The 25,074-nt window shown below is 34.2% G+C and overlaps 4 protein-coding genes across 7 annotated transcripts; 1 reads left to right on the top strand and 3 right to left on the bottom strand.

The window, feature by feature from the left end:
- Nucleotides 1-1,292: 1,292 nt before the first annotated feature.
- On the bottom strand, nucleotides 1,293-3,470 carry LOC110714784 (ethylene-responsive transcription factor ERF062-like). The gene has a single exon (XM_021893333.1). It carries the CDS (start codon nucleotides 3,133-3,135, stop codon nucleotides 1,831-1,833), a length of 1,305 nt encoding a protein of 434 aa, XP_021749025.1. The 5' UTR covers nucleotides 3,136-3,470; the 3' UTR covers nucleotides 1,293-1,830.
- Nucleotides 3,471-11,085: 7,615 nt separating this feature from the next.
- Nucleotides 11,086-11,999, bottom strand: LOC110714863 (putative SERF-like protein). 4 transcript variants are annotated; one of them, XM_021893412.1, is made up of 4 exons: nucleotides 11,870-11,999; nucleotides 11,747-11,797; nucleotides 11,545-11,650; nucleotides 11,086-11,458 (listed from the first exon to the last, which is right to left on the bottom strand). In XM_021893412.1, exons 2-4 carry the CDS (start codon nucleotides 11,751-11,753, stop codon nucleotides 11,371-11,373), a joined length of 201 nt encoding a protein of 66 aa, XP_021749104.1. In that variant the 5' UTR covers nucleotides 11,754-11,797; nucleotides 11,870-11,999; the 3' UTR covers nucleotides 11,086-11,370. The 4 variants fall into 4 exon arrangements, with proteins under 4 accessions (XP_021749104.1, XP_021749102.1, XP_021749103.1 ...); XM_021893410.1 differs by having other exon boundaries at nucleotides 11,747-11,807; nucleotides 11,870-11,991; XM_021893411.1 differs by having other exon boundaries at nucleotides 11,747-11,807; nucleotides 11,877-11,986.
- Nucleotides 12,000-14,819: 2,820 nt separating this feature from the next.
- LOC110714998 (peamaclein-like) lies at nucleotides 14,820-16,207 on the bottom strand. The gene is made up of 3 exons (XM_021893562.1): nucleotides 16,103-16,207; nucleotides 15,367-15,397; nucleotides 14,820-15,255 (listed from the first exon to the last, which is right to left on the bottom strand). Exons 1-3 carry the CDS (start codon nucleotides 16,169-16,171, stop codon nucleotides 15,074-15,076), a joined length of 282 nt encoding a protein of 93 aa, XP_021749254.1. The 5' UTR covers nucleotides 16,172-16,207; the 3' UTR covers nucleotides 14,820-15,073.
- A 1,065-nt stretch (nucleotides 16,208-17,272) lies between these two features.
- On the top strand, nucleotides 17,273-23,741 carry LOC110714711 (ubiquitin carboxyl-terminal hydrolase 2-like). Its single transcript, XM_021893240.1, has 3 exons — nucleotides 17,273-17,560; nucleotides 18,047-20,976; nucleotides 22,801-23,741. The coding sequence occupies exons 2-3, from the start codon at nucleotides 18,053-18,055 to the stop codon at nucleotides 23,048-23,050; spliced, it is 3,174 nt and encodes a 1,057-aa protein (XP_021748932.1). The 5' UTR covers nucleotides 17,273-17,560; nucleotides 18,047-18,052; the 3' UTR covers nucleotides 23,051-23,741.
- Nucleotides 23,742-25,074: the final 1,333 nt, after the last annotated feature.

The following is a 25,074-nucleotide window of genomic DNA, read 5'->3' on the forward strand; positions in this document are numbered from 1 at the left end:
GAGTTCAAATACCATAAACGAATCATATAAAAATTATTCATAAATTAACAAATTACGTAAAACTACCTATATGTGTATTGATATGGATTAGATATTAAATTATATGGATTAGATATTATAATTATTCATAAGAAACGATTTGCGTTTGGACACAAATTAAATGGTTTGCGAATGTTGTGATGGATGATGACATCTTGTGGAAGAAATGACTGGTTCGTAGCCTCTGTTAGTAGGTGATGACTTAATATGCATAAAGGATGGGATATCTTGGAAAGAAACATATGTCAGTGTATTCAAACCACATCCTAGTTACAATCTGAACTTGAATTACATATTAGAGAACGAAGGGAATAGATATTGAATTTCTTGCGTACAGTATGTTTGATGGTAAATAAAGTTTTTACTATATTCTAATCTCATTCACTCCATTGACATTTATAAGAGGGTGAGTCATATTTGCTAAGTGATAGGTCCGAATCTAGAGCGAATGCGACTTCAAACTATACATTATCAGATAGATGGGGATTGTTGAAAATTTCAGAATAAGTAGAAAGACATACTACATACTCCCTTGCTTAAGAGTTAAGATCTATATTCAAATAATTGTCTCTTAGATTGTTATCAAAGTAGCTTGTATAATATAATGGACTATTGATGTTAGTCAACGATGAGATATGTGAACAAAGTTCTGGAATAGGACTTGGTAAATACTCCATATCAACATAGAGTAGTTATCACAGTATCAAGTCATATTAACAATTAATTCATATAGCATCAGGAAAAGGTGGAGAGTCAACATCATAGTTTTAATTTTATGACACTAGATTGCTTTTGCTTAGGTTTGCTTAGGCTACAACGTTTACTAATACCCTTATAATAGTAGCTACAGGCCGAATATGCTTCATGCTAAATAAGTTAATCACGCACGGTATTATATATGCTGTCTTTCTCACGTCTTCATCTTGATTTAAGTACTACGTATATATTCTGTAGTAAACAGGCACCTTATAAATGCAACAGATTAGATCAGATGGTTTCAATGCTTGGAATTGGTTTTCCAACTGAATGTATCTGTACAATTGTGTAGCATTATATGCTAAGTAGGTAATGTATTGTATATTGTATATCGTATAAAGCCTTCATATATTACTGCTTGATTGATCTCAGAGTCAGTATAATCTGATAAGTTATTAATCAAGAGGAGCTGAGATACGTATATATAATCCTTGATCAGAGTTATTCTTGAATCTTCATTTAATATTTTTATGGAAGATTTGATCAAAGAAGGGAGAGTAGCAGCGCAAGCATGTTTCAATTTCCACAATGTGTTAGAAATTTGACTTGATCAGGGCATGGGCCATGCTATTGAAAGTCCCCACACCTCACCAACACTTGAAATAAGCTTTATCATATCATATGTCTCTAACATTCCCCTCCCTTTTAACTCTAGTAACAAACAAACTGTATTAACAGAATGCCCCCTCATTAACTCCATACCTTCCAATCTCCTCACAAACTACTCTTTCCTATATCTCACCTCAGTTCTACCTTCCTCCTCCTACATTTATCTCACAACAACCGCATGCAACTCGATTTTTACAAAACAGCGCAACCCATCCAGCTAATTGTCAGTTACATACAAAACTATATATAAATACATTGTATCATTAAACATATTATAAAAGGAACTGACCGATATGATTGAGTTTTAGAATATTAATCGTATTATGCTACAAATCGTATGTCATATGTGGAAACCACCTGCCTGACTATCAAAGATGAGCTGAAAACAGAAAATTCTGTAACAAAAAAGGACTAAAAATTAAGAGTTTATGTAGTATCAGAAATCAAAAGAGCATCCCAGATGGAATCCATATCCAAGGACGGCATTTTACTTAACTGGACACCGTGTGCATCAACACTATGGTCACATGAAGCTTCACTGCTTCTCATCAATTTGTTACCATCAATCATCTCAGATGTTCCTACTACTCTGCCATCCAACTCAAATTGCCACTCTTTCCTCACTGAAAGTGGTCTGCTGCTACTTATTGAATCTGGATCAGCCAAGTTATTCATTAGCAAGGATGACGCTGGAAGAAGATCAACAGATTTCTTTAGTCCACCTTGCTGGGATATTGCTTGTATCTTTGCTTCAAGAAGTGCAGCTGTTGCTCCATTTAAGGAGTTCACCTTAAGTAGATGCTTCTGATCCGGAAAATTCAGATGCGCATATTCTCCCCTCAGCATATAAGCTGCAGTATCATAAGCAAAAGCAGCCTCCTCGGCTGTGTCAAAAGTCCCCAGCCACACCCTTGTCCTGTTTCTAGGTAATCTGATCTCTGCCACCCACTTTCCCCAGTGCCTTTGCCTTACTCCCCTATACAACTTCCCCGATGTTGTTGTTGATGATGATGTGCTCTTGTGAGGATGGAGCAAGGCCTGTAGCCTTCTCCCGCTGGACTTCTTCATTGCCTGTGTCTTGGTAGGACTGAGCCTAAACTCAGTACTGACTACTTTTGATGACAAATCCTCACTCATTCTCAGCCATCGATTATGTCCAGCAGGTAGGTATTGACTTTGGCCACACTGTAGCAATGGATCAGACAATACAGCATCTTGGGAGCTACTTCCAACTGTTTCCACCCTGCTGAGGTAGGGTTCCATAATCTTCGCTTCCTTTGAAAACAAGGTTAAATCAGAGAGGTTAATATGGGCTGCAGAAACAGAATGAGATGGTTCAGATGATGTTTGAGGAAGTCTGGACTGAGTCAGCTTATCTGCAGGTGCAGAAGACTTGAAGAAATTGACAAAAGTAGAGGCTCTCGGAAATGTAAAATCAAGGGCAGAACCTTGTTGGGTGACAGTAGTAGTAGTTTTATTGTTATGTTCAGGGATCATATAACCAGAAGTTGAAGAAGAAGGCTCAGAAAGGCGGGTAGAAGTTAGTCTATCGAAAAAGGGTAATGATCTGAATTCTATTCTACCATCATCGGATCCATTATTATGATCATGAAAACTAGCACCCCACAGATGAGTATTATTAAAAGACTTTGATACATCTTCAACAGGAAAGTGAGATGGCATCTTTCGCTGCTGCATGAAGGTTTCCAACTCGGAACAATGATCCTCCATACAGCAAGAAATATTTGTTGTTGAAGGAGGAGAAGAGGAGGAGTGGGATTGTTCTCTAAGAATAAAAAATTGAAAGACAGACAAAGAATAAAGAGAGAATAAAGGGAAGGGAGGCAAGTATGCTATATATTACTAAAAAAGAAATGCAGTCAGCCTAAAAAGCACTTCTCATAAGACAAGAATCAGTTGAGAATAATTATAAAAATTCAGAGAACCTACTTTTTTGTATACACATAGAAAAGAGGCGGGTTTATATATGAGCCAGATCTATGAATTGAAAAGGCTCCATCATCATCATCATCAACCTTGCAAATGTAGTGTTGGACGAAGTCGTACGTGCCAGCCATATTCGATGTCCCTATCTACAACCAATAGGGAGGTGACAACTCATTTCTTTATAGCTTACTTGTCCTAGCATGTTAAGCTGATGGCTGCATATTCTTTCTTGAAAGCGACTAAAACAACCTCAAACCCATTATATTTTTATAAATTTACAATATCAATTCCATGGCTAAATATACAAGTATATTAATTTCCCTTTTTGCTCCAAAGTTTATACTCCATTTATCAAGCATTAGCTACCATGTGAGTTATTCCAAACATCCACATGTGATCTCACTACATACACTTTTTAAATTTTTGCTTTCATCAATTATGTTGCTGTTTTGCTCTTTTATTATCAATAAGCGCAAGAGCTTTTTTTACATCTTAATCAATAATAATTATAGTACAACATTAAGCATCCAAAAAGCTCATTAATTTACTTGTCCAAAGTTTCAAGGGCACTTTTTAGTTAGCTGATTAGTTTTTTAATTTCTTCCCCCACCAAATTCGCGGGTCCTAAAAAATGACACCCTGCCAATAATAGCTCGCTCCTGCAGAACAGCTAAAAGTATCATATAAATATAGCAAGTCATACAATTGTAAAGAGGAGACATAATATTTTAAGTAATCAGTTATCAAAAAAAAAAAAAAAAAAAAAAAAGAATTAGACCTTATGAGGATGCAAAACAAAGAGGATTTGTTAATATTATCACTCAAAACCATCATTAGCTTTGGACTCATTATATAATATATAGGAAACTAAGGAATTTTGCTCTACAAGCATGACCAAATCATTGCAGATGCCAATACTTAATTATTTGGTTACCCTTAATAGCCTCAATTAAGACATTATGTTATTCCTTAATTAGCCTGTCCTTCTGGCACTCTGCCTCTTGAGATGGGTGGTGAGACAATCTGGACCTCTCTAAGTAAGATAATTTAGAATAACAAAGGTGGAAAGTTAGGTTAAAAACCCACAGCACGACGTTTCCTAATTTGGTCCCAATCCCATAATCATCCTAATAATCATTGGAATTTGCATACACGAGGACACTTCCATCTCGAGTTTGCAGTAAATAGTAAGCCACCTCTTTCCTTCCGCCCCAAACTTATTTCTCAAGTCTAATTCCCTGATCTGCCTTGGTGCTTATACTGGTTGATATAATAGTACATTTGACAGATAAGTGATTCATCAGCCAACAACAGTACGTATGAATGTATGATTTTATTAATCTGCTCTATTTCACTTGCATCAAAGCAAGCTATAATGCTCATTTCTGTCTAAATCGGCATCAAATGAACTAGATGACATAACTCCAACTCTAACCTCCACACATCTAGAAGAGTGAAGCATATAGTGGTCAAGAGAAACTGGTTAAAACAAGAAAGTTAAAGTCTGATATTGGTTACATACGTGATAACGTGAATATGCAATGCATGCATTATATAACAGTCTTGTAAATGAGGACAGTACAAGCTGATGCTTAAGATCAGAGTTTGGTTTAGGAAGAAATACTATGTTTTTAGGTGACAAATTTAACCAATTTTTTTTTTTCAATACTGTAGTTGGTTGCTGACTTGCCGTGTTATTATTATATTACGCTGCACATGGACATGATTAGTTAATAATAAGCCGGGGATTTAATTTGTATTATTTAAATTTCCCCTTAATTACTTTATTTTGCATTTTTCTTGAATCTTGATTAAGACTTCAGAAAAGTATGGACAAATTAATTATTCCTCTGTATTGCTTTGAATTGGCTTCGTATCTCCTTTCCTTAAATATATAACTAAACTGCTAAATTTTTCCTTTTTTTTTTTTTGGGGCGATGACTTAACTGCTAACATTAAAATGCATGGTTCTTCACTAATCAATGTTATTGTGTTTGATCATATATGCATACTCCCTTTGTTTTCCCACATCTTTATAGCCCGTTTGTGTGATGCTATATTACTTGTGGACAATAATTTTATACTTGTGTGTAGCTTTGTTAAGGTTATGTTAATAAGTATGTTTAGAATATTATACTTTCCTCCTAATTTTAATTAATACAAGTATAATACTAACGTTACGCTTTTTACAGGTAAGTAACTTATTGCTCCCTCCATTGGATAAACTTCTTTAATAAGGATGACATTTCTACATGTAAACAATAGTAATTAGCAGATAAAGGAGCATTAATATAATGTTTGATCGTGTTATTTAGTGGAGATGAAGGCTTTTGTGGGGGGTGCTAGGTTGGCTACCACACGCGTCAAGTCGTATTTTAAGTTGTGTAGGAGTTTGCTGGAAAAGCTGGCTTATTATAATGGCCATCTTGGAGCAGTAATCCTCTACGGAGTAATTGTTAAACATTATGCCAAATTACCACACTTTAAGCGTAACTGTTATTTTCAATTCAAATTTTCCCATCTATCAAGTTTTTATTCAGTATCAACTGTTAAACCTCAAAGAACAATGCTAGCTACAGTACACTCATAAAAGCAAAGTATAGAGTTGCAAGTTAGAGATTATTTCCAACACACGCCGCCAGCAACTAACATGTGCTCATATAAATAAGGAATGGCATGACATTATATTGCTCCAGCACCATAACAGAATAACAGCCACACAAATTTATCGCATCCACTCTTGTCTATTACGCTCAAGTGCATTCCCTCGAGTAGAAAGGGGGATAATACACAAGGAAGAAAAACTAACACTCAGATATTTTCTTGTAAAAAAGTATCCTATAGGCATGAGCTTAAAAACTATGGATCAGAGTGTATTCTGAGAGGTTATAATGCGGGAACTTTTTAAGTAATTTCGAAACATCTCCAACAGTTTGGCCAAAATACGGCCATGATCAGAACAAATAGCAGCTCTGAACTTGCCAAATACACTGAACAGGAATATATCCCATTGGCCTTTTATTAACCTCTGCGCAGGCAAGATATATAAACTAATGAAAACATAACAGAATGAGCTACAAGATTACAAAAACAGAAAAAAGGCAGCAAATTATTGTGGCATCAAACTAATAAACGCACACCACTTACAGCTTTATTCCACTTTTATAATACAATGTCTCCACACTACCCATTGATCACTAACTTGATCTTAAGACATTCTTTATTCCTCTCCAAAATTTTCCAAATTATTAAGTTTTTAATCCTAACAGTAAATTCCAACAAGTTTACTTCCCCAACATAAGAACATCACAAATTCCAAAAATTTCTACGGAGTGTAAGCACATTAAAAACCCCAGATTTGAACAATTAATCACACTTCATCATGCCATACCAATTTTGTATTACCTATATCCTCTAGTCCTCTACTATGAAACTCAGTTTTAACTGACATCACCATATATCGGTAAATACTGCATAATGTCCACCAAATCTAAGCAACTTGCAGTTACTATGACCTAGTATTTACTGCAATTATCAATCCAATTTTGTTCTCTCCGAACTCCAAAAGACAAGAATTACAAGATACTGACCATCCTCACAAATCTTACCCTCACATTAATGTATTTATATGCCTTACCAATCTGACTATATCATGCTAATAACTAAGATTTAATAACAATTCTGCACCCAAGGTAAAAACACACACACACCTACTACTTGTATACTTGTATATGTTTGACTTCAACTTGCCAAAAAGGCCACAATATTTCTTACAGATAACTCTCCTGAAATTCACAGAAAAAGATTAGCAGAGATAATTCAGGAACTTGAAACTCAAAATTAGATGTCATGGAAAAGAACAGTCCAAGCAGCTCCAGACATAGCAAAGTTCCTTATGTCAAACAGATCATAACTAGCACTTAATGACATGTAAAGTGGACATGAACAAGGACAAATATATGCAGCAACCTTAAAACATAGGCACAAGTATTGGTACAAAATATAAAATCCTTTCCCTTTCATCTAGCTGCTCCTGAACTTTACAACAACAGCTAACTAAGTAGTATATGTTTATTGGCCATATTTATTTTCCCAACCCATGTGCTTTAACAGGATAACATTGTTTACATACATCACGCCTCCAAAGTGACAAACAAGTTCTTCCTACCAACAATATATTAAGCAGCAAAAACACCAAACTCCACTAGTCGTGACTCGTGACCACTTATTAGACAGTTGCTTAATTAATTTCATTGACTTATTGCAGATAAACTGAATTAACAACCAATAAAGTCGAGTGGAACTAACAGTATAAGCTAAATCCATTCGCCTATGAAGTTTTCAAGGCTACAGTTTGCTGAGAAATATGAGATCCAAAGAGGTGCTTCTTTCAAAACTACTTGCAGAGGTGATGAATATAAGCTAAAGTCAGGGATAAATGATAGATAATACATATGAACTTAAAATTGAGGAAAACTGATAGATACTTGCCTCCCCATAAAAAAGAATGACCTAATTCTTAAATATTTCATCTCCTCACCTCACACTAAACTCCACAACAAAACACAACAGAGCATTCAGTTATTCATAATTAGGAAAACCGTTACAATCAAGTCACTGCATCATATTTCCACTATCCATTCTGTTTTCTAAATTAAGTGCGTAAATAGAACTAAAATATTGAAGTAGTAATTAGTTATATGCATTCCACACGTTATATGATGTTTCAAGTTATTTTTCTTTATATATAATGTCATTATGCAAACCAATTAATTATTTAGTAGATTAAATTTCTCCCTTTGGATCCTCAGTTGACTTCAATCATAACATTAGACACAAACAAAATAGTGCCATGATTGCTAAATACAAACAGAGTGTGAGGTGAAGAAGAGGGGACAAGTATCCAAAAAGGTTTTTATTATAGAATAACTAGTATTGGTACCAAATGAAAATAAGCAACTTTGGCAAGAATTCTTCACAATTCTCTAAATTCTTCTCAAAGCTCAGAATAGTAAGTGGTTTATCCTTGAACTTTGCTACCTCTTAGATAAAGCACCGGGCCAAGGCATTAAAAATTTCAAAAGAAAATCTCTACAGAATTTTCTATCTTATCTCAAGCTTCTGCTCCTTGATGCTATAATTCCTTGCAAAATAAGCATACCTAGACTTTTCAGGCAGAGTGACTGAGTGAGAGAAACATTCTTCCCTAGAGTTTCATATCATTACATGCCTAGGATTTCTCATGATCAACATCTTCAATACAACACCAAATCTGACAATCTCTAACCATCCACCTTCACTAACCACACGATCACACCCAAAAAAAAAAAAAAAAACTTGTGCACTACTATACATATTGTAAGGGCAAGGACAAGGGTATGAAATAAAGTTTCAATTTTTCTATTGATTTACACCCTATCAGCACTCCTTTGTACTTGAAGAAATATATGACCAACTCCACAGGACTCATGACATCCCACTGACCTGTGTCACCTACTCCTTATTTCATTTTTGTTACTTCCGCAAATCCAGATTCTATCACTGACCCCTTCAAAGGCTTCAACTGATACTGATGACCCAGAATTAAGGACTCACTGAATTTTAGGGCATAAAATTTCACTCAACCTAAAATCTCATCCATTGGAACTGCAAGGCAACACGCCATCAGACTTAGGTCCAACTTTCAGAATCACAAGAGCCAGCAGCTTTTTTTGTCCATATAAAGGTTTACACCCCATTTACATACCCAGCAGTATAACCTGGTTGCTTGGCTACAGTTGCTCAGCTTTTGCAGAGCACGATATTAAGTGATCATGGCCCTTTGCTCCTTCTCTTGGGTATGCATCAGTTGATAGCTAAATTGAGTCTGCTTATGTGGGTCCCCCAATCCTTCTGTACCACAATTCTACTATTAGTAAGCAAGCAATCCAATAGCTCCATCACAAGTGGTAAAATATTTAAAAACACTTGACTCCCCGTTCTCCGCCAAGGAAAGGCAGCAAGAGTAAGTGCAAGGAGCTAAGACTATATGGCTCTGCATTACAACCTAGTTTTGCAATTCCCTAGCAAAGTTAATTAGCAAAATGCAACTATTTGGTTCATCAATAGGGATTTTTACAAGAGAAACTATATGCTAACTAATAATGCTAATGAAACATATTTTTAAAAGTTGGATATTACTAAGTGATACTGACCAATAGTCAAACTTGGCAAAAAGCTAGACCTCCAAATTCACTATATGCTACCCAAAATAAAAACATACAGAATAATTCCAAGGGCTGTTTGAGTGTTTGGTTTACTATGTCCGGAATCTGAGATTGGGTTTGGAATAATAAAAACTAGATTGATGTGGAAGAAATGGAGCCAAACCTATCCCAACAAACCACTACTCATCTTCCCATGCAATAGTACCTCTCAGTTTCTCAAACGGTTTGAAATTGAAATATCAAATTCAAAGAAAAGGAAAAGAAAAGGTATACATACATTCCCCTTTTCTACTACAGAATTGGAACTTTGTGAGAATAAATCAAAGCAAAGAAAACAATTTTGCACCATTCCTCCAAACCTTACAACCAAGTCCCATAGTTTCTATGGCCTCCACCTAAAATAATACTTCCTCCGTTCTGTTAATATTGCAACAATGGACTTTTTGCACTATTCATCACTCTTGTTTGACCATATAATATGATTTATACGTTAAGCAAAATATAATCTTCTGGGATCTTGTTGGATTCGTCTCATAAAATACTTTTACAATATCAACTTTTTATAATTTTTACTCTTACACAATTATAGATATTTAGCATATAAAATGTGAGTTGAGATGCGTAATTTTCTCCTTGTTGCAATATTAATAGAACGGAGGAAGTAGTAATCAACAAAAAAGAGAATACCTAACAACTTCATGCAACAGCACTATCACACAAATCAGCAGCCAAATGCCCCACTGTACATTGAAAGCACTCTTAAACTCATCAGTAGTTAGCCACAATAAAGGCTGCACACTAAAGAGAAGCACGGAATACTTAAACTCACATAACCAAACAGGTGTTTTTCAGAATTTCAGGTAAAGACTCCTCACCTCAATACCTTAGATAATTCAATTAGGGGGTGTTTGGTTCAAATAGCTAGAGTGGAATGGTATAAAAATGAAAATCCCAAGGGTATAGCTTGGTGTGAAGTGTATACCACACCACCAATTTCTTATCATGAGATGACTATGAGCCCTCATCCTAGTCTACTACATCAGATTAGACAAGCTAGAAAGTCGGCGTCTTTATGGACAAACATCACCTCTATAAGGACCGAGAGGAATTATAAAGCCAAGCTCATACATATAAATTTCACCTCCAGCTTTCCTATTAAACAAATACACAAGATAATCTCTTTTATATCAGCACCACTGATGTACCTATCTACTTGAATAAGCATGGCCTTAAAATTTGGAATGCACCAAGAAATCTAACATGAACATAACAAATTGGAGGTGAAACGTTCAATTGTCACAAAGAAACAGATTGGCAGACATAGAATTGTTCAGAGCCTCAGACATAAAAGCTATTCCCTTTACATGAAAATTCTAAAAGAGCCCAAAACTTATCTGTAATATGATTTATAGTTGCCATAAATATAATTCATCTGCTTCAGTTAAGAATTATTGTATAAAAAAAAAAAATGGAATATTTCTAAACTAAAAAATCATTGGAGAAGCTAATAAAGACTACAAAAAGGAAGTTGATGAGAGGTTTCCTTTTGAATTGTAATGGAAATAGCAATTAAAGCATTGTTCGAACTACCACTCTATAATGGCACAATAGAGTGTGAATATAAGTAGAAGTAGCAATTAAAAAAGATAAAGAGTACACACGAGGAATCGTTATTAGAAAACCACGAACACAAGAGAACATACTTAACTGAGAATCCTTGATTGATTGAAAAAACAGACATGACATAGAGAGTATGAATTTATTATTATAGTTATAATAAAGAGTAGTAATAAGGGATTATTATAATAGGGTGTTATTTGTTGGTGGTGGTACCTCCACCAATAGTTTGGCCGCCACCGGAGGCCTTCTTGGCCGTCTTCTCTTGAAGTGCCTTTGCATCCCTACATCAGACATCACCAACCCAAATCAATAATCAAATCACAAACTGGAATTTGAAAATAATTATAAAAAAAAAAAAAGAAGAAACCTTTCGCGGCGTTGCTCGGGAGTGAGGCCATCATTCTTGCCACCCTTCTTACCGGCGCCGCCGCGTGACTGAGCTCTTTCACGATCTTTTTCTCTCTGGTTACCACGTTCAAACTATTTTGTTAAGGAAACACAGAAATACAAATCCCATTCCTTCATACAATCATTAATTTAATAGTAAAACAGAATAAAATCAAGGATATGAGTCATTGTATCAGCAGCAAAGAAGGCGATTAGGAGGAAAGTGAGAGAACCTGCAACAAACTATTTAACCAAATTACAAATCCACAAAACAAAGGAAGGAGAGATAAATTCAGGAATTTTACCCCTTACAATTTACAATTCAGGAGATCCAATCCAATCCTCCTCCTCTGCTTTTTAGACTTGATGCTGCTGATTTTCCCAGCCGTCTTTGCTTTTCATGTCCTCCTTTATTCTTCTTCTTCTTTTTTTTGAGTTATTTCCATTGAGTCCCTCAACTTTTTTAAGTGTTGCATTTTAGTCCCTCTACCACTAATGAGTCAATGACTAAACGATTCAGGTAGCAATTACGAGTACTTTTTATCAACAGTGAGTAATAAAGGCGCCCGGTAACAAATTTCGTATTTCAAATGGCAATGTTATAATTTTGAGCAACTTTTTTTTATTGTTTTAATGCTTTTACAAAAACTAAGGATTTATTCACATTTATTGAACAAAACTAAAGTAATTGGAGTTAAACTCAACTGAACTGAGCTGATTGGAACTGAATTGAATAGAGCTGAAATGAATATTAATGAGAGAAGGAAATTAGGAGTTGAACTGAACTTAACTGATTGGAGCTAAATTGAACTGAACTGAAATTAAGCTGAAGTGAACAGACCCTAATCATCAAACTTCCATTTCTTCGACCTCCCTTTTTTCATTCTCAATATCGATGGCAGACGAATGCAGACAACCACAACAAACGCTAGGCCTAATACCACAACAAACCTCAACACTACCATTTTTGGATTTAATGAAAAACCCTAAGAAAAATATACTCCTTCCATCCCAATATATAGTTCCTGTCTGTGTTTTTTCACGGTATTTAAGAGATATGAGGAGAAAGTGGATGAAATACATTAATAAAAGTGAAAAGTACAATTATAAACAAAAGTTAAAGAGAAAAAGTAGAAAAAAAATATAAGATATGTGCAAAATTCAAGGGTAATGTAGGAAGTATGATGTATATAGTAAAAAAAATGAGGGGTATTTACGTACTATCCAAAAATAGAAACATGAACAATATTTTGGATTTCAAAATAAGAAAACAGAAACTATACTGTGGGACATAAGGAGTATTAATTAAGGGCTTGATTGACCCTAAATGGTGGGTGTTTGTCTTTCTCCATTAATTTCTTCAACCTCCATTGTTGAGGAGATAGATAACCCCTGTTTAACGTCTTCCAAGCCAAATATAAGTAAAATATGTTTGTAATCCTAGTAGTTTGCGTGAAAAGACTAAACTATAAAGTAACCATTATAAAGTACCCATTTGAGAAACAGATTTTGTTTCTCAAGTTGGGAAACTTGAAATTTCTTGAGTCAACAAAGTTTATAGACTTCTTTGTTGAGCAGGCAAAGTTTAGTGTCTTTTTTCATTGCTGACTATGCTATAGTTTAGTGACTATCTTGCTAACATGGACAAATATATATGACAAGAAAAATATATCGATTCAAAGTTTAGGGGTTTTGCATTATATTGTTCAATTATAATATTTTTTTTAAAAGCAATTGTAGAATTGTAATTAGTAGTAAAGCAATTAATGTTTTAAAACAAACAAAAATCCGTATATAGTCAAATAGATTTGCAATAAACAATAAAGCATTAATTCACATTTGCTACAATATTATCGATTTAACACTAGATTTTTGCTACAATAATTAATTCAAATATCATATTGTCCTACAAATATGATACAATTACTAATATAATTTATGGATTGTTTATGGTTCTATTCAGTGGCGTATCCAGGAATTCCGAACTGTGGGTTCGGAATCTTAAAAAACAAACATATATTAATTAAATATTCAATATATAAGTTCAAATTTTTTATTACAAATAGATGGATTAAACAGTTATAAAATAATAAATGAAAAAAAAAACCTACAAAAGCATTCTTCGAGTTTTATACTTTTAAAGCGTGCTAAAACATTACTACTTCTACAAATGATATATCTATAATTATATTGCAAAAAATCAATATTACACGAAAAACAAAAATCCCAAGTCCCCAATAAACACAAATTTGATAATGAATTTTTTTTCTAATTATCAATTAAAAGACCAAGTAAAAATTTTAAATTCTAAGTTTCTAAATTCAATTTGTACGTCAACAATATATCAAAACTAATTAAACAAATCAATAATTAATCTAATTATCACTAATTTACAAACAAATAATGATTTAAGAATTAAGAGGAGTAGAGGAATAAGAGGACTGTTGAAACTAATACGTACTAAAGGATAAAAACAATAATAATATTCGATAAGTATGAAGCAAGTAAAATAAAGAACTCATAATATTTCTTCATGCTTAATTCACCAAATACAAGAGCCATATATGTAGGCTAACAAACAACAAATAATAAGATTAAAAACTAAATGTATAATGCCATGTTTAACCCACTAAATAAACTCATTAACTTCTAAATTCATTTGACTCTCTAACTTAACAAAATGACCAACATACTACTCCTAAAATTATTGACCCAACTATGGACTAACTCATGAAGAACAACGGAAGATATCGAAAGGGGGAAAAAAAATGAGGGTGGTTGGTCTCGAACCCATGATCAAAAAGAGCCTCACTACTCTATTAGTCTCTCCCTTACCAATGTGCCAGAGTTACATATTTATTTATTTATTTCAAAAAATTTGTTTTAACCTTATTTTTTTTTCTTTTTTTTAAAAAAAAAATCAAAACTTATAATTTTTTTTCAAAAAATCTGGGGGTTCAATGAACCCCCTGAAACCCCCCTAGATCCGCCCATGGTTCTATTGAATTATAAGATACACTCCGTATTATATAATGGACCGCTTGTGACTTTAGATTTGGATAAGTTGACCTATTATTGTCATTTGACTATCTATTACGAGGTCATTAAAAAAAGTTTAATTTATAGATCACTTCGAAAAGATTTGATGTATAATTATTTCTAAGCACATTACTTGTTCAACAATATTAGTGAAAGTGAGTTTCAACTTCTTCAGGGTAGTTGATTGTTGATGTGTATACTTGTATGTCATGAACTCATGATGTGGTAATATACCTCTCATTCGATTCGATGTATACAAAAGAACTTACAAACAAACAAAGCAACAAACAAACTAAAAACGGAAACAAAGTAAATCACCCAACGCGCCAAACCCGCCAAGATATGAGCCAAAGCAACTATAGACCTGGGAACTTTTGTATACATATAATTTACTATGCACCCTATGTAATATTAGAGAAACAAAAAAGGATGACTTTTATTATAATTAGTATATATCACTAATTACAAAATTAAGGACATTTAGAGGTGCCTTTGCGTGTTTTCCAATTGTTGTAGCATGGACATTCTTCTTTATGGCCATACGTTCCAGATGGAACACATAAGCATTTAATACAACATATATAACAATATTTGATGCATGTATCGTATGCTGAAGCTAGTTCACACCTTCTTCCGCACTCATTTGGACATTCTGCATAATATTTAACTTTGTCAAAGCCACATAGTTATATTGGATATCAATTTAAAACCTTTAAATTACATACTGTATAAAATAAAAATTAATCATATAGATATATAATACCTTCTAATGGGCAAGATCCTTCCTCACCAGCCTGAGGATATAAAATTTGAGTACCCAATTAATTACACAGTGGATTTTTTAAAATGATACGTAGTAAAAAGAATAGAAATAGTACATATATGAAGTATTTTTAGCTAATAATTTTCATTTCTAGCGTAAACTAACATTTAATAGTCAATTGTATATATTGCTAATTTGTTACTAAATATTAATAAGATTTACTTGCATATATAATACGAGTATCTTATCAACATTCGCAAGTTTCTACAATCATTACAGATATAAATGGCACCCAACGAAACAAACATAAGGCACTACTACAAGCCTCATAATTCATAAACCATTCCAAATATGCCTAAGAGACCATATAAAATATGGTTTATATCTCAACAGTCTCTTAGGATTAGAAACCACCCTTTTTTCTTGTTTCTTAGATCAAACAAAGGAACCAAACTTCTAAGAAAAGTGGTTTCTTAGGTCAAATACGAATTGAATTATAAAATACTTGTATGAACTAACTTTAAACAATAGGAGATAAACAACTGAAAGCCTCTCTTTGAAAATAAAAAAACATATGATTATGAACAATTTATGTTCGGTAATCGTGTTGGCAAGACAAACGCAAATCCATGATTATGAACAATTTATGTTCGATGAACATGTTGGCAAGATCGACAAACACAAACACCAGAATTGTATGAGATGAGTCCAGTTCAAGGAGGAGGAATCAACTAACCTTTGAACTAATTACAAGTTGAAGGACAACGATGAGAAAAATGATGTAAGCCGTAGGAGAATTACCCATAATTGCTCTCTTGAGCCTTGTCTACTTGAGAGTTAAGAAATTTAGATGCCAAAAGGATATAAGCATCTTTATACTCAAATGTAACTTATAATTACTAATGCTTGTCTAGTGTCTACTTGGTCTATGCGTGTTGAATCATAAATCTTACTCCTCATGCCACGTCTTATGTCTCATACAATTGAAAATTTTGAGTAATCTTTATAATATAAGAACAGAAAATAAAATAATGAACATCACGTTGTCATATATAATTACAACGCAAATGATTCCTTAAATGGTAAGAAATTTCCCTACAAAAAAAAATGGTAAGAAATTAAAAATAGACCAACCAGCAAATCTATTTAAGATATTAATGTGTATCATAGAAGATAGAGGAAGAGATTTACAAAATATTAATTGAGGGGTTATAACATCGAGATATTTTAACAAAAAGAAGAATATTATAGTTTAGTGTACGTTTAATTAGGAGTGTGAAACAAAAAACCATAACCGTTTACCGTATCCGTTAACCTATATGACCGACTTGTTTTATAGATTAATCAACCGTACCTTTAAAAATAAGCGATTATGATTAACTGAATCAGTAAATATAGCAGTTAATGGTTACGGTTACGTACACTTTTGAGTAAACGGTTAACTGATAATGGTTAATCTTCCAAAATATATATATATATATATATATATATATATATATATATATATAAATCTTTATCGGTTTGTAATTAACTAATTGGAGCTTATTATGGTTTATATATACGAAGTAATTCCTTTTTTTTTTTGAAAGAAATATACGAATCAGAGTAATTCTGTATTAGAGCTAAAACTCTTGGAAAAGCAAAAAATTTGATCTAAGATTTAAAATTTATTTAATGGCTAGCGGTTAAGAGGTAATTGTACTGTTAAGAAATAATTAATTGTTAGAATAAACCATTTCTTAACAACACGGTTACGGTTTGTGTTTTTGAGTAACCTGTCTAACAATTAACCGTACCATAATGTGAACAACCTTATGTATAACACTAAAGTTGAGTTAAATCAGACCATGAATTGGTAATAAGTTAACATAATGACACTTTTTTCTAATTTTCTATTTTTGATTTTCTATTTTGAAAAACCTGAAAATTAAAATTATATAAATAAATAATAAATTAAAAAAAAAAACGATATCACTCAAGATAAGCAAAAACGAGGTGAATTAATCATACCCTAATTTATACTCGTATGATATTACAGTATATGGATCTGGTGAGTGACATTAATCATGTTTATGTTTTCATTATTTTTCTTTCGGAGCCTTTCACTAATAATTAATAATATATACGCTGCACCTCCCCTCTCTCCTCCATTGAAGCGTACTCTGAGTTCTCCTTTGAAGCTGCTTGTCGTCAGGTAACATCTTTTATATCAATCATTGAATATCAATCAACTATGTAGGGTTTAATTTCATCCTATCGTTAATTTACTTGTTATTATACTGGATTTAGGGTTCTTCTTAGGTGGATTATTGAACTATTGCTTATTATTGCTCAAATTACGAATGCTTATAACCAGCGATTTTGTTCATAGAATACTACTTTATGCAATTTGTGTTGATATTCTTAAGCGAGAAGGATTTTATTTGATAATTGAGTTAAATTTAGTTGTTAATTTGTTGCTTCTTTCAAACCTAATCGAAGCCAAAATTTATTTAGGGTTGGGAGTTGAGCCTACTCTTAATCAGGCTCAGCTCGTAGGTTTAGCACTTGAACCCATGGCCCTGGGCGGGGTTCTCTATTCTATGGGTTCTTTGCAAACTTGCGCTTTATTTCGAGTCCTTTGGTTTTGAGCATTGATTATTGTGTGCATCCCTGTATTTTTCTCTAATATGGTTAATAGGACATAATGGGGAAAAAGGTTAAAAAGAAGGCGGCTCGTAATGCCCATAAGGAGAAAGAGAAGGAGAAGGAGAAGGATAAGCGTGTTTCTACGTCTTCCCCAAAGGCTATAACTCATGAAGATGATCAGAATTCCGTGGCTGCTACTGATGGATCTGTGCAGAATCAGGAGAGGACAGTTTGCGTCCATCTTGACAAGGCTGTTGACTTGGAGAGTGTTTCTTCGAAAATTGAGGCTGCCGAGTCCACTGGATGCCAAGATTGCCGGGAGGGAGTGAACGACCGAAAGGCTGGTAAAGGAAGGGGAAAACACAGTAAAAAGAAAGGTGCTTCTGATTCAAGAGCTAATAAAGCCACTTGGATTTGCTTACAATGTGGGCATTTTTCCTGTGGAGGTGTTGGCTTACCAAATAGCCCACAAAGTCATGCGCTTAGGCATGCAAAACAAAGTCGGCATCCATTGGTAATCCAAGTAGAGAATCCTCATTTAAGGTGGTGTTTTCCTTGTAGCACACTTCTTCCTGTAGATAAAGTGGAGGCCACTGGTGAACATAAAGATTTTTACCTAGATATTGTCAAACTATTGAAAAAGCAGTCATCAAAAGTGCCTTCAGTGGATGTGGAAGATATTTGGTTTGGAAGTGGTACTGTTATCAGTGAAGTGAAAGGGGAAAGCAAAGCAATCAATGTTGTGAATGGAAAAGATTTTAATGCAGTTAGAGGGTTGGTTAATCTTGGGAATACATGTTTTTTCAATTCTGTCATGCAGAACCTGCTAGCTATGGATATATTGCGGGATAATTTGCTAAAGTTTGAAGGGTCCACAGGTCCATTAATGAGTGCTTTGAAGAAATTTTTTGTTGAATCTAGCCCTGAGTCAGGTGTGAAAAATGTAATAAATCCCAAATCATTGTTTGGTTGTGTTTGTGCAAAAGCTCCTCAGTTTAAAGGATTTCAGCAGCAGGACAGTCATGAATTGTTGCGTTGTTTGCTTGATGGGCTGTCTTCTGAAGATTTGCATGCAAAAAAATTAGCTGGTTCTTCACCTGGAAATGGGAGATCTGTACCTGTGAATTCTACATTTGTTGATGCCATATTTGGGGGACAAACTTCAAGCACTGTCTGTTGTGTTGAATGTGGGCACTCATCTGTGGTGTATGAGCCATTCCTGGACCTGTCACTTTCTGTGCCGATGAAGAAACCTTTGTCTAAGAAAGCTCAACCAGTTCATCGAGCAAAGAAAACAAAGTTGCCTCCTAAAAGAGGTGGAAGGAATCGCCCAAAACTGAATAAAAATGAAGATCTAGAGTCTGCTCCTGGTGATTGTAATACTGCAACAAGCATGGATTCTTCTGGTTTGAAGGATAATATGGGGCCTGCTCCTAGTGGCTGTAATACTTCAATCAGTACCGAGTCCTCTTCTGGCTTCTATGGTGGGTCTCCTAGCTATGCTCTATCAGTGGACTTTGTTGAACCCTGTAACTTGGTTCCTAGAAGTACTTTGATGAGTCAAGATAGTAACTCCATCAAATCCGACAACGATAGTGCTCAATTGCCACATAGTGTTGCTCAGGATGCTGATGGCATGCCGTGGTTGGACTATCATAAACCCTTTCCCCAAAGTGATGATGCTCAAGAAGCTGATAGTTTTTGTTGGATGGATTATGTCGAGCCAGTGTCCTTGTCAGATGATCCAAATTCTGTTGAGAAGGAGGGATTTTCTGTTACTCAAGATCTTGGAAGCCATGATGGGGACCATGATACTCTTTCTATTCACGATACAGCCAATTCAAGTTTTGAAGCTAGTTTGTCTCAAGTTTCTGCAATGGAGGGAGACAATCATGGTGTTGTCTCGGTGCTATTTACAGCCAAGTCTGTTGGTGACTTTAGTGTGCACCCTGAGAATGTGCATCTTAAGTTGGAGTCTACAGTTAATGATTGGGTTGAAGAGCAACCGGTGCAGGTACAGGACAATGAGATTTTGTTGCTGACCTACAAGGAAGATGGTCTCATGGATGGGGAAGAAGAGATGAAGGTAGATGCTGAAGTTTCTTCTTCAGCTGTAGTTGATGGAGAAGATAGTCTTGGATTTGATGGCCTAGGTGATTTGTTTAATGAGCCTGAAGATCTTGTGGCGGGAATGAATAGTGTCCCGGTTAGTGATGGTTTGGCCAATGGATTTCTAGCAGGGAACAGCACTGAGTCTGATCCTGATGAAGTTGATGATACAGATTCACCAGTATCCGTGGAGACTTGTTTGGCGCATTTCATAAAGCCTGAACTTTTGTCTGGTGAACATGCTTGGCATTGTGAAAACTGTACGAAATTACTGAAAGAAGGACGCCAAAGAATGATGGAGAATCAGCAGAAAACAGCATCAGTCCAAAGAAGCAAGTCCAGTGATGTATGTTTGAGTTCTGAAACTATGCTAGCAATGAATCATCATGTTTCTGACTCCTCAGCTGTCTCTCTGGCTGCTCATGACAATGGAAGCATTAAGATAGATGAGAACTTGAAGAAGCTTGATGATGGGAAAATCAATGGGCCTTGTCCAAATTTATCACAAAAAGAAGAAAGTAGACGTGAACCAGAAACCACACATCTCAATGCCTCTGATCCGTGTGTTTGCTCTATGCCGTCTGATAAAACTTATTTAGATGGTAAATCTGGTGATGTCCATGGACCTATTGAGAGGCCGTCTGGACCAAGTGAGGAGCATGAATCAGGAGAGGTTGAGGAGGAGGAAGTTGATGTGAAATGTGTTAAGGTGATGAGAGATGCAACTAAACGAATACTTATCAGCAAGACTCCTCCTATTTTGACTATTCATCTGAAAAGATTTGGGCAAGATGCGCGTGGCCGTCTGAGTAAATTGAATGGCCATGTTGGCTTTAAGGAATATATTAATCTTGGTCCTTATATGGATTGCAGGTGCCAGCCTATTCCTATATTTTATTGTCCATTCTTGTTTTATGCAGTTTTTTACATTTTTTGTGTGCACATTTGCCCCTTAATTTGCTTACTTGCCCATACATGTGATTTTTGTTGTTTGAATTTACCTTCTGCTGTATGTATGTGCTCCTTGCACATCCAATTGATAGTTTTCTTTCTAGGCGAATGGAATCCAGATAAAGCTGTATGTAGTCCTAACGTACACCAATTATTAGCACATGGATATTATTCTATAGCTCAAAGGTCTTATTTCCTGTGGTTTGTGGAAGCAACAACTTCCTACTTTCTATCTGAAGATTTTATTTCTATGAATGAACCTGTTAGGAGATAGTTTGATGCCTGCATCTGGTTATTATTGATATTTCAAAATAGCAGTGAATTTAGAAGTAATATGTGGTGTCAAATTGACAAGATTGTTTTAAATGACACATATGCTTTTGCTGTAAGAAAGAGAGCAGTGGTTTCTGTATTGTGTTTGATTGACAGGATTAGTTAAGTGACATATCAACATAAGCTACCAATCTCAGGGATGTCATTTGATTGAGTATTGAATGCACTTTTAAAACTTTTCTAGGATCAGAAAAGTGACAAATTGAGCTTTTCTAGGATCAGCAAAATGACGAATCAATGAGGAACCTTTTTAAAAAAAATACTACGTAAAAATAAATTCATAAAGCAAAAAATAAACATTCGAAAGAAGGGAAATGCAGAACATTATCATTGGATGAATTACAATGTTTGCTGCGGACTGTTATTTGTGCCATTTGCGGATATTTTGAGAGGTCTAGATGTCCTCTTTTCCTGATTTTAATTTTAAGCATGTGCTGGCTTTGCTGGGTCGATGACGAATTATACTCGCTAAGTGTAAATGTTGTCACTACAGTAAATTTGTGATATGATACCATCTGAGAGACCCTGAAAGGATAAAGACATGGTATGTAGTAGCACTTATCAGTAATATGGTGAGCTGAGAGAGTTAACACCCCCCCCCCCTCCTTTCTCAACTTCAGAAAAAAGACGGAGTTTAGAGAGATAGAAAGAGATCAAGGAAGGCAAATGAAGTAGTTTCCTATTTTTATAGAAAAATCAAATTGAATCACTATTAGGTTACAGGTGGTAGGAATGTGAGATTTTACTTTTATTGAGCTAATACCTTTTTATTTTAGTTCCTTTTAAAGCATTCATTCACAGAGTACTTTTCCTTTGTTTGTGATGGTTTGAGTTTAAAGTTGAGACTGCTTCTTAAAGTATTAGGAATATTGAGTGAAACACTTGTCTTAGGTTTCTTAATTTTGAGTATTGGTGAAAGAAGGGATCCTTAAGCATGATATGCATGCATTCTCTTGGTGTACTTGTGTTAGTTGCTATCATTTAAGCTACTTGCTTTTACTGCCCTTGCTGCCTGGTTTTGATATATATACGTTTATGTGCTACAAATACTTGGCACTTTAAAAGAGAGAGAGCACTCCCTCATGAGCATGCTTGAATTTGAGGCACCAGCTTTTTTTTCCCCTTTTTTTTTTTTTTTTTTTTTGGTTTTGTGTTGACTAGACAGTATGTAAGTTCATAATAATGGAGTTTCCCAATTTTAGACAAGAAAAGGAGGGTGGGTTGAACCATTTGAATGTAGAGAGTGAAATTTTAGTTTATACATGTAAATTCTGCTGGATTTATGATTGACTCTAGCTGTGTTTATTGCAATATGCATGCATTCTGTATCATGCTAGCTTTATTGTGAGTGTGGTTTAGTAAGGACTATATACGTAGTACATATTAAGATCTGTTGCTTGAACAAACTTGCAGGTCCACAGAGAGGGACAATTGCTTTTATCGCTTGATTGGGGTGGTGGAACATTCTGGATCAATGAGAGGAGGCCATTATGTGGCCTATGTCAGAGGAGGTGACAGGCGAAGAGGAAGGTCAGAAGAAGAAAATAGACGAGGACTTTCTGTATGGTATCATGCCAGTGATTCGTATATTCGTGAAACAACCTTGAAGGAGGTCCTCAGTTGTGAGGCTTACATTCTGTTTTATGAGAAAGCTAAGCCTTGATGAAGGTACCCTTTTTTTTTTGGTTAAATGTCACTGCTCCATTTTGTTTCTCAGCGGGGTAGTGATCCCTGTGCTCAGAGAGGGAAGAAAGGAAAAGGATAAGAAAGTGAACGAGATTGATGCTACTCCTAAAAATCCCCCATACCCAAAATACTCATTTTTTTCCAAATATATTTTGGTGGATTTATTTATTTTTAATCATTATTTTAACACTTTTTTTTTTTTTTTTTTTTTTTTTTTTGGGGGGGGGGGTAGTTGAGGGACTGTGGAGTGATGTGGGTTTATCCAGCCACTTTGAAGTCACACGATCATACAATTACTGAAAAAATAGTCGGTTTATTTTGCGATATCCAAAATCTACAGATACAAATTGTGATTAGATTTTCTTTTTATTTTTATATTAGTCACTACTTTTTTGTGGATGTTTTCATGCATAGATAATATGGATGTTGGTGTTGTGGATTCAACCCCGTGCAGTGGTGGTCAACTGTTGTGCATACTGCATAGTGCCACACAGCAATATAATTTTTACTGCTCAGCCTTGAAATGAATGTATAATTCAAGATTAAATTTGGGGATGTAAAGGTATTTAGCAAGCTTTAGAAATTTAGTTTGGATTTTAATTGATTGTAGGACCTAAAATGAATAGGTTGTGTGAATGTAGATTAGTTTTTTTTTTTTTTTTTTTTTTTTTTTTTCAAAAAAAAAAAAGGTCCCAAGGACTGAAATATTGACTGATGGTCAAAGATTAAGGTACTTGTGTCCAAAGTAGAACCCTATCAATGAATCACATAGTTGATGGAGGTTTAAACCTTTAACCTTGAGACTAGAGAGTTGGGACTTGTTCTATACAACTTATTTCAGATACTTATTACTTATTCCTTAATAAATTCAGATCAGATCAAAACTTTTGATTATCATTTACTTATTGCTAAATATCGTTAATTGCGTATTTTTTTATATAAAAATTACATATTTAAAAAAGTTCATAATGAGACGAATCTAATAAGCTTCATTTTGATAATATTTTCTTTATAGATTAGTTTGAAAATACTTAAATTTATCATTATGTACTTGTATTATAAGAACTTTTTACTTAAATTTATTATTATGCCTGATTTACGAGCACTTCATTATTTTTATCATTCCCTCTAAACAAAGGGTGTACATGTTTATTTGTTTATTTATTTGTCAAATTCATTTCTTTTGCACAGAGGGTGTACATATTGATTTTACATGTAACAACATTGATATACCTTACAAGTTACAAGTACTCTGTATGTTTCAAATTACTTGTAGCATGAGCAAATGACACAAATATTTATTATGGTGATAAATCATGGGTTTGTATGTTAATCACGTGACTTATCTATATTTATATACTAAAGTAATCACCGGAGATAATTGACATGATTTTGTGAATAATTTTCCCTCCAAAATGCTCTACTTCAAAAAAAAAAAAATCTACTCAAAAAATTAAAATTCTTTTAATAAATTCTTTCAAAGAATAGACATTAATAAATTCAAATTTCAAAAAAAAAAAAAAAAAAAACCTTACAAAAGTCATTTAATTTCAATTAACTATATTTCAATCAACTATTAACTATTATTATTAGTAAATCATACTTTATAAATCCGTGCATTGCACGAGACCAAAACTAGTTAAAAAAAATCCCCAAATTTCCCTCATTTCTTAACCTCTGTAAGAATACTATGAAAGGATTAGGTCTAGAAAGGAGGGAAGTTTGGGGATTTTTTTTTTTAGTTTTTAAATAAGTCACTTGATAGTTAACGCTGGAGCTTCGGCGTTGACCACCACCCAAGCTTATCCAAGTACCTCAAACAAACAAAATACAACTTAAAAGGTCATTTTTCACAAGTTTTCACTTAAAATGTCATTTTTAAAAAAAATCGACCACTTAAAAAGTCTTTTTCACAATTTTCTCTTATTAATTTTTAGTTGTAAAACAATGATGAAAGAGGAAACAATGGGTTAATAAGGTAGTTGTAACTCTTGTAAGAGT

The sequence above is a fragment of the Chenopodium quinoa genome, unplaced genomic scaffold, assembly GCF_001683475.1.
Source record: "Chenopodium quinoa cultivar QQ74 unplaced genomic scaffold, ASM168347v1, whole genome shotgun sequence".
Classification (NCBI taxonomy): Eukaryota; Viridiplantae; Streptophyta; class Magnoliopsida; order Caryophyllales; family Amaranthaceae; genus Chenopodium; species Chenopodium quinoa.

What these genes read in the sequence shown, in the direction of transcription:
- LOC110714863 (XM_021893412.1), bottom strand. An exon ending in CCCGAGCAACGCCGCGAAAG is followed by an intron (nt 11,459 to 11,544) that starts GTTTCTTCTTTT and finishes TGTCTGATGTAG; the next exon opens with GGATGCAAAGGCACTTCAAG.
- LOC110714998 (XM_021893562.1), bottom strand. Translation starts at nt 16,171, where the DNA reads ATGGGTAATTCTCCTACGGCTTACATCATTTTTCTCATCGTTGTCCTT. An exon ending in AACTTGTAATTAGTTCAAAG is followed by an intron (nt 15,398 to 16,102) that starts GTTAGTTGATTC and finishes TTATATCCTCAG; the next exon opens with GCTGGTGAGGAAGGATCTTG. An exon ending in AGGATCTTGCCCATTAGAAG is followed by an intron (nt 15,256 to 15,366) that starts GTATTATATATC and finishes AATATTATGCAG; the next exon opens with AATGTCCAAATGAGTGCGGA.
- LOC110714711 (XM_021893240.1), top strand. Translation starts at nt 18,053, where the DNA reads ATGGGGAAAAAGGTTAAAAAGAAGGCGGCTCGTAATGCCCATAAGGAG. An exon ending in GGTCCTTATATGGATTGCAG is followed by an intron (nt 20,977 to 22,800) that starts GTGCCAGCCTAT and finishes ACAAACTTGCAG; the next exon opens with GTCCACAGAGAGGGACAATT.
- LOC110714784 (XM_021893333.1), bottom strand. Translation starts at nt 3,135, where the DNA reads ATGGAGGATCATTGTTCCGAGTTGGAAACCTTCATGCAGCAGCGAAAG.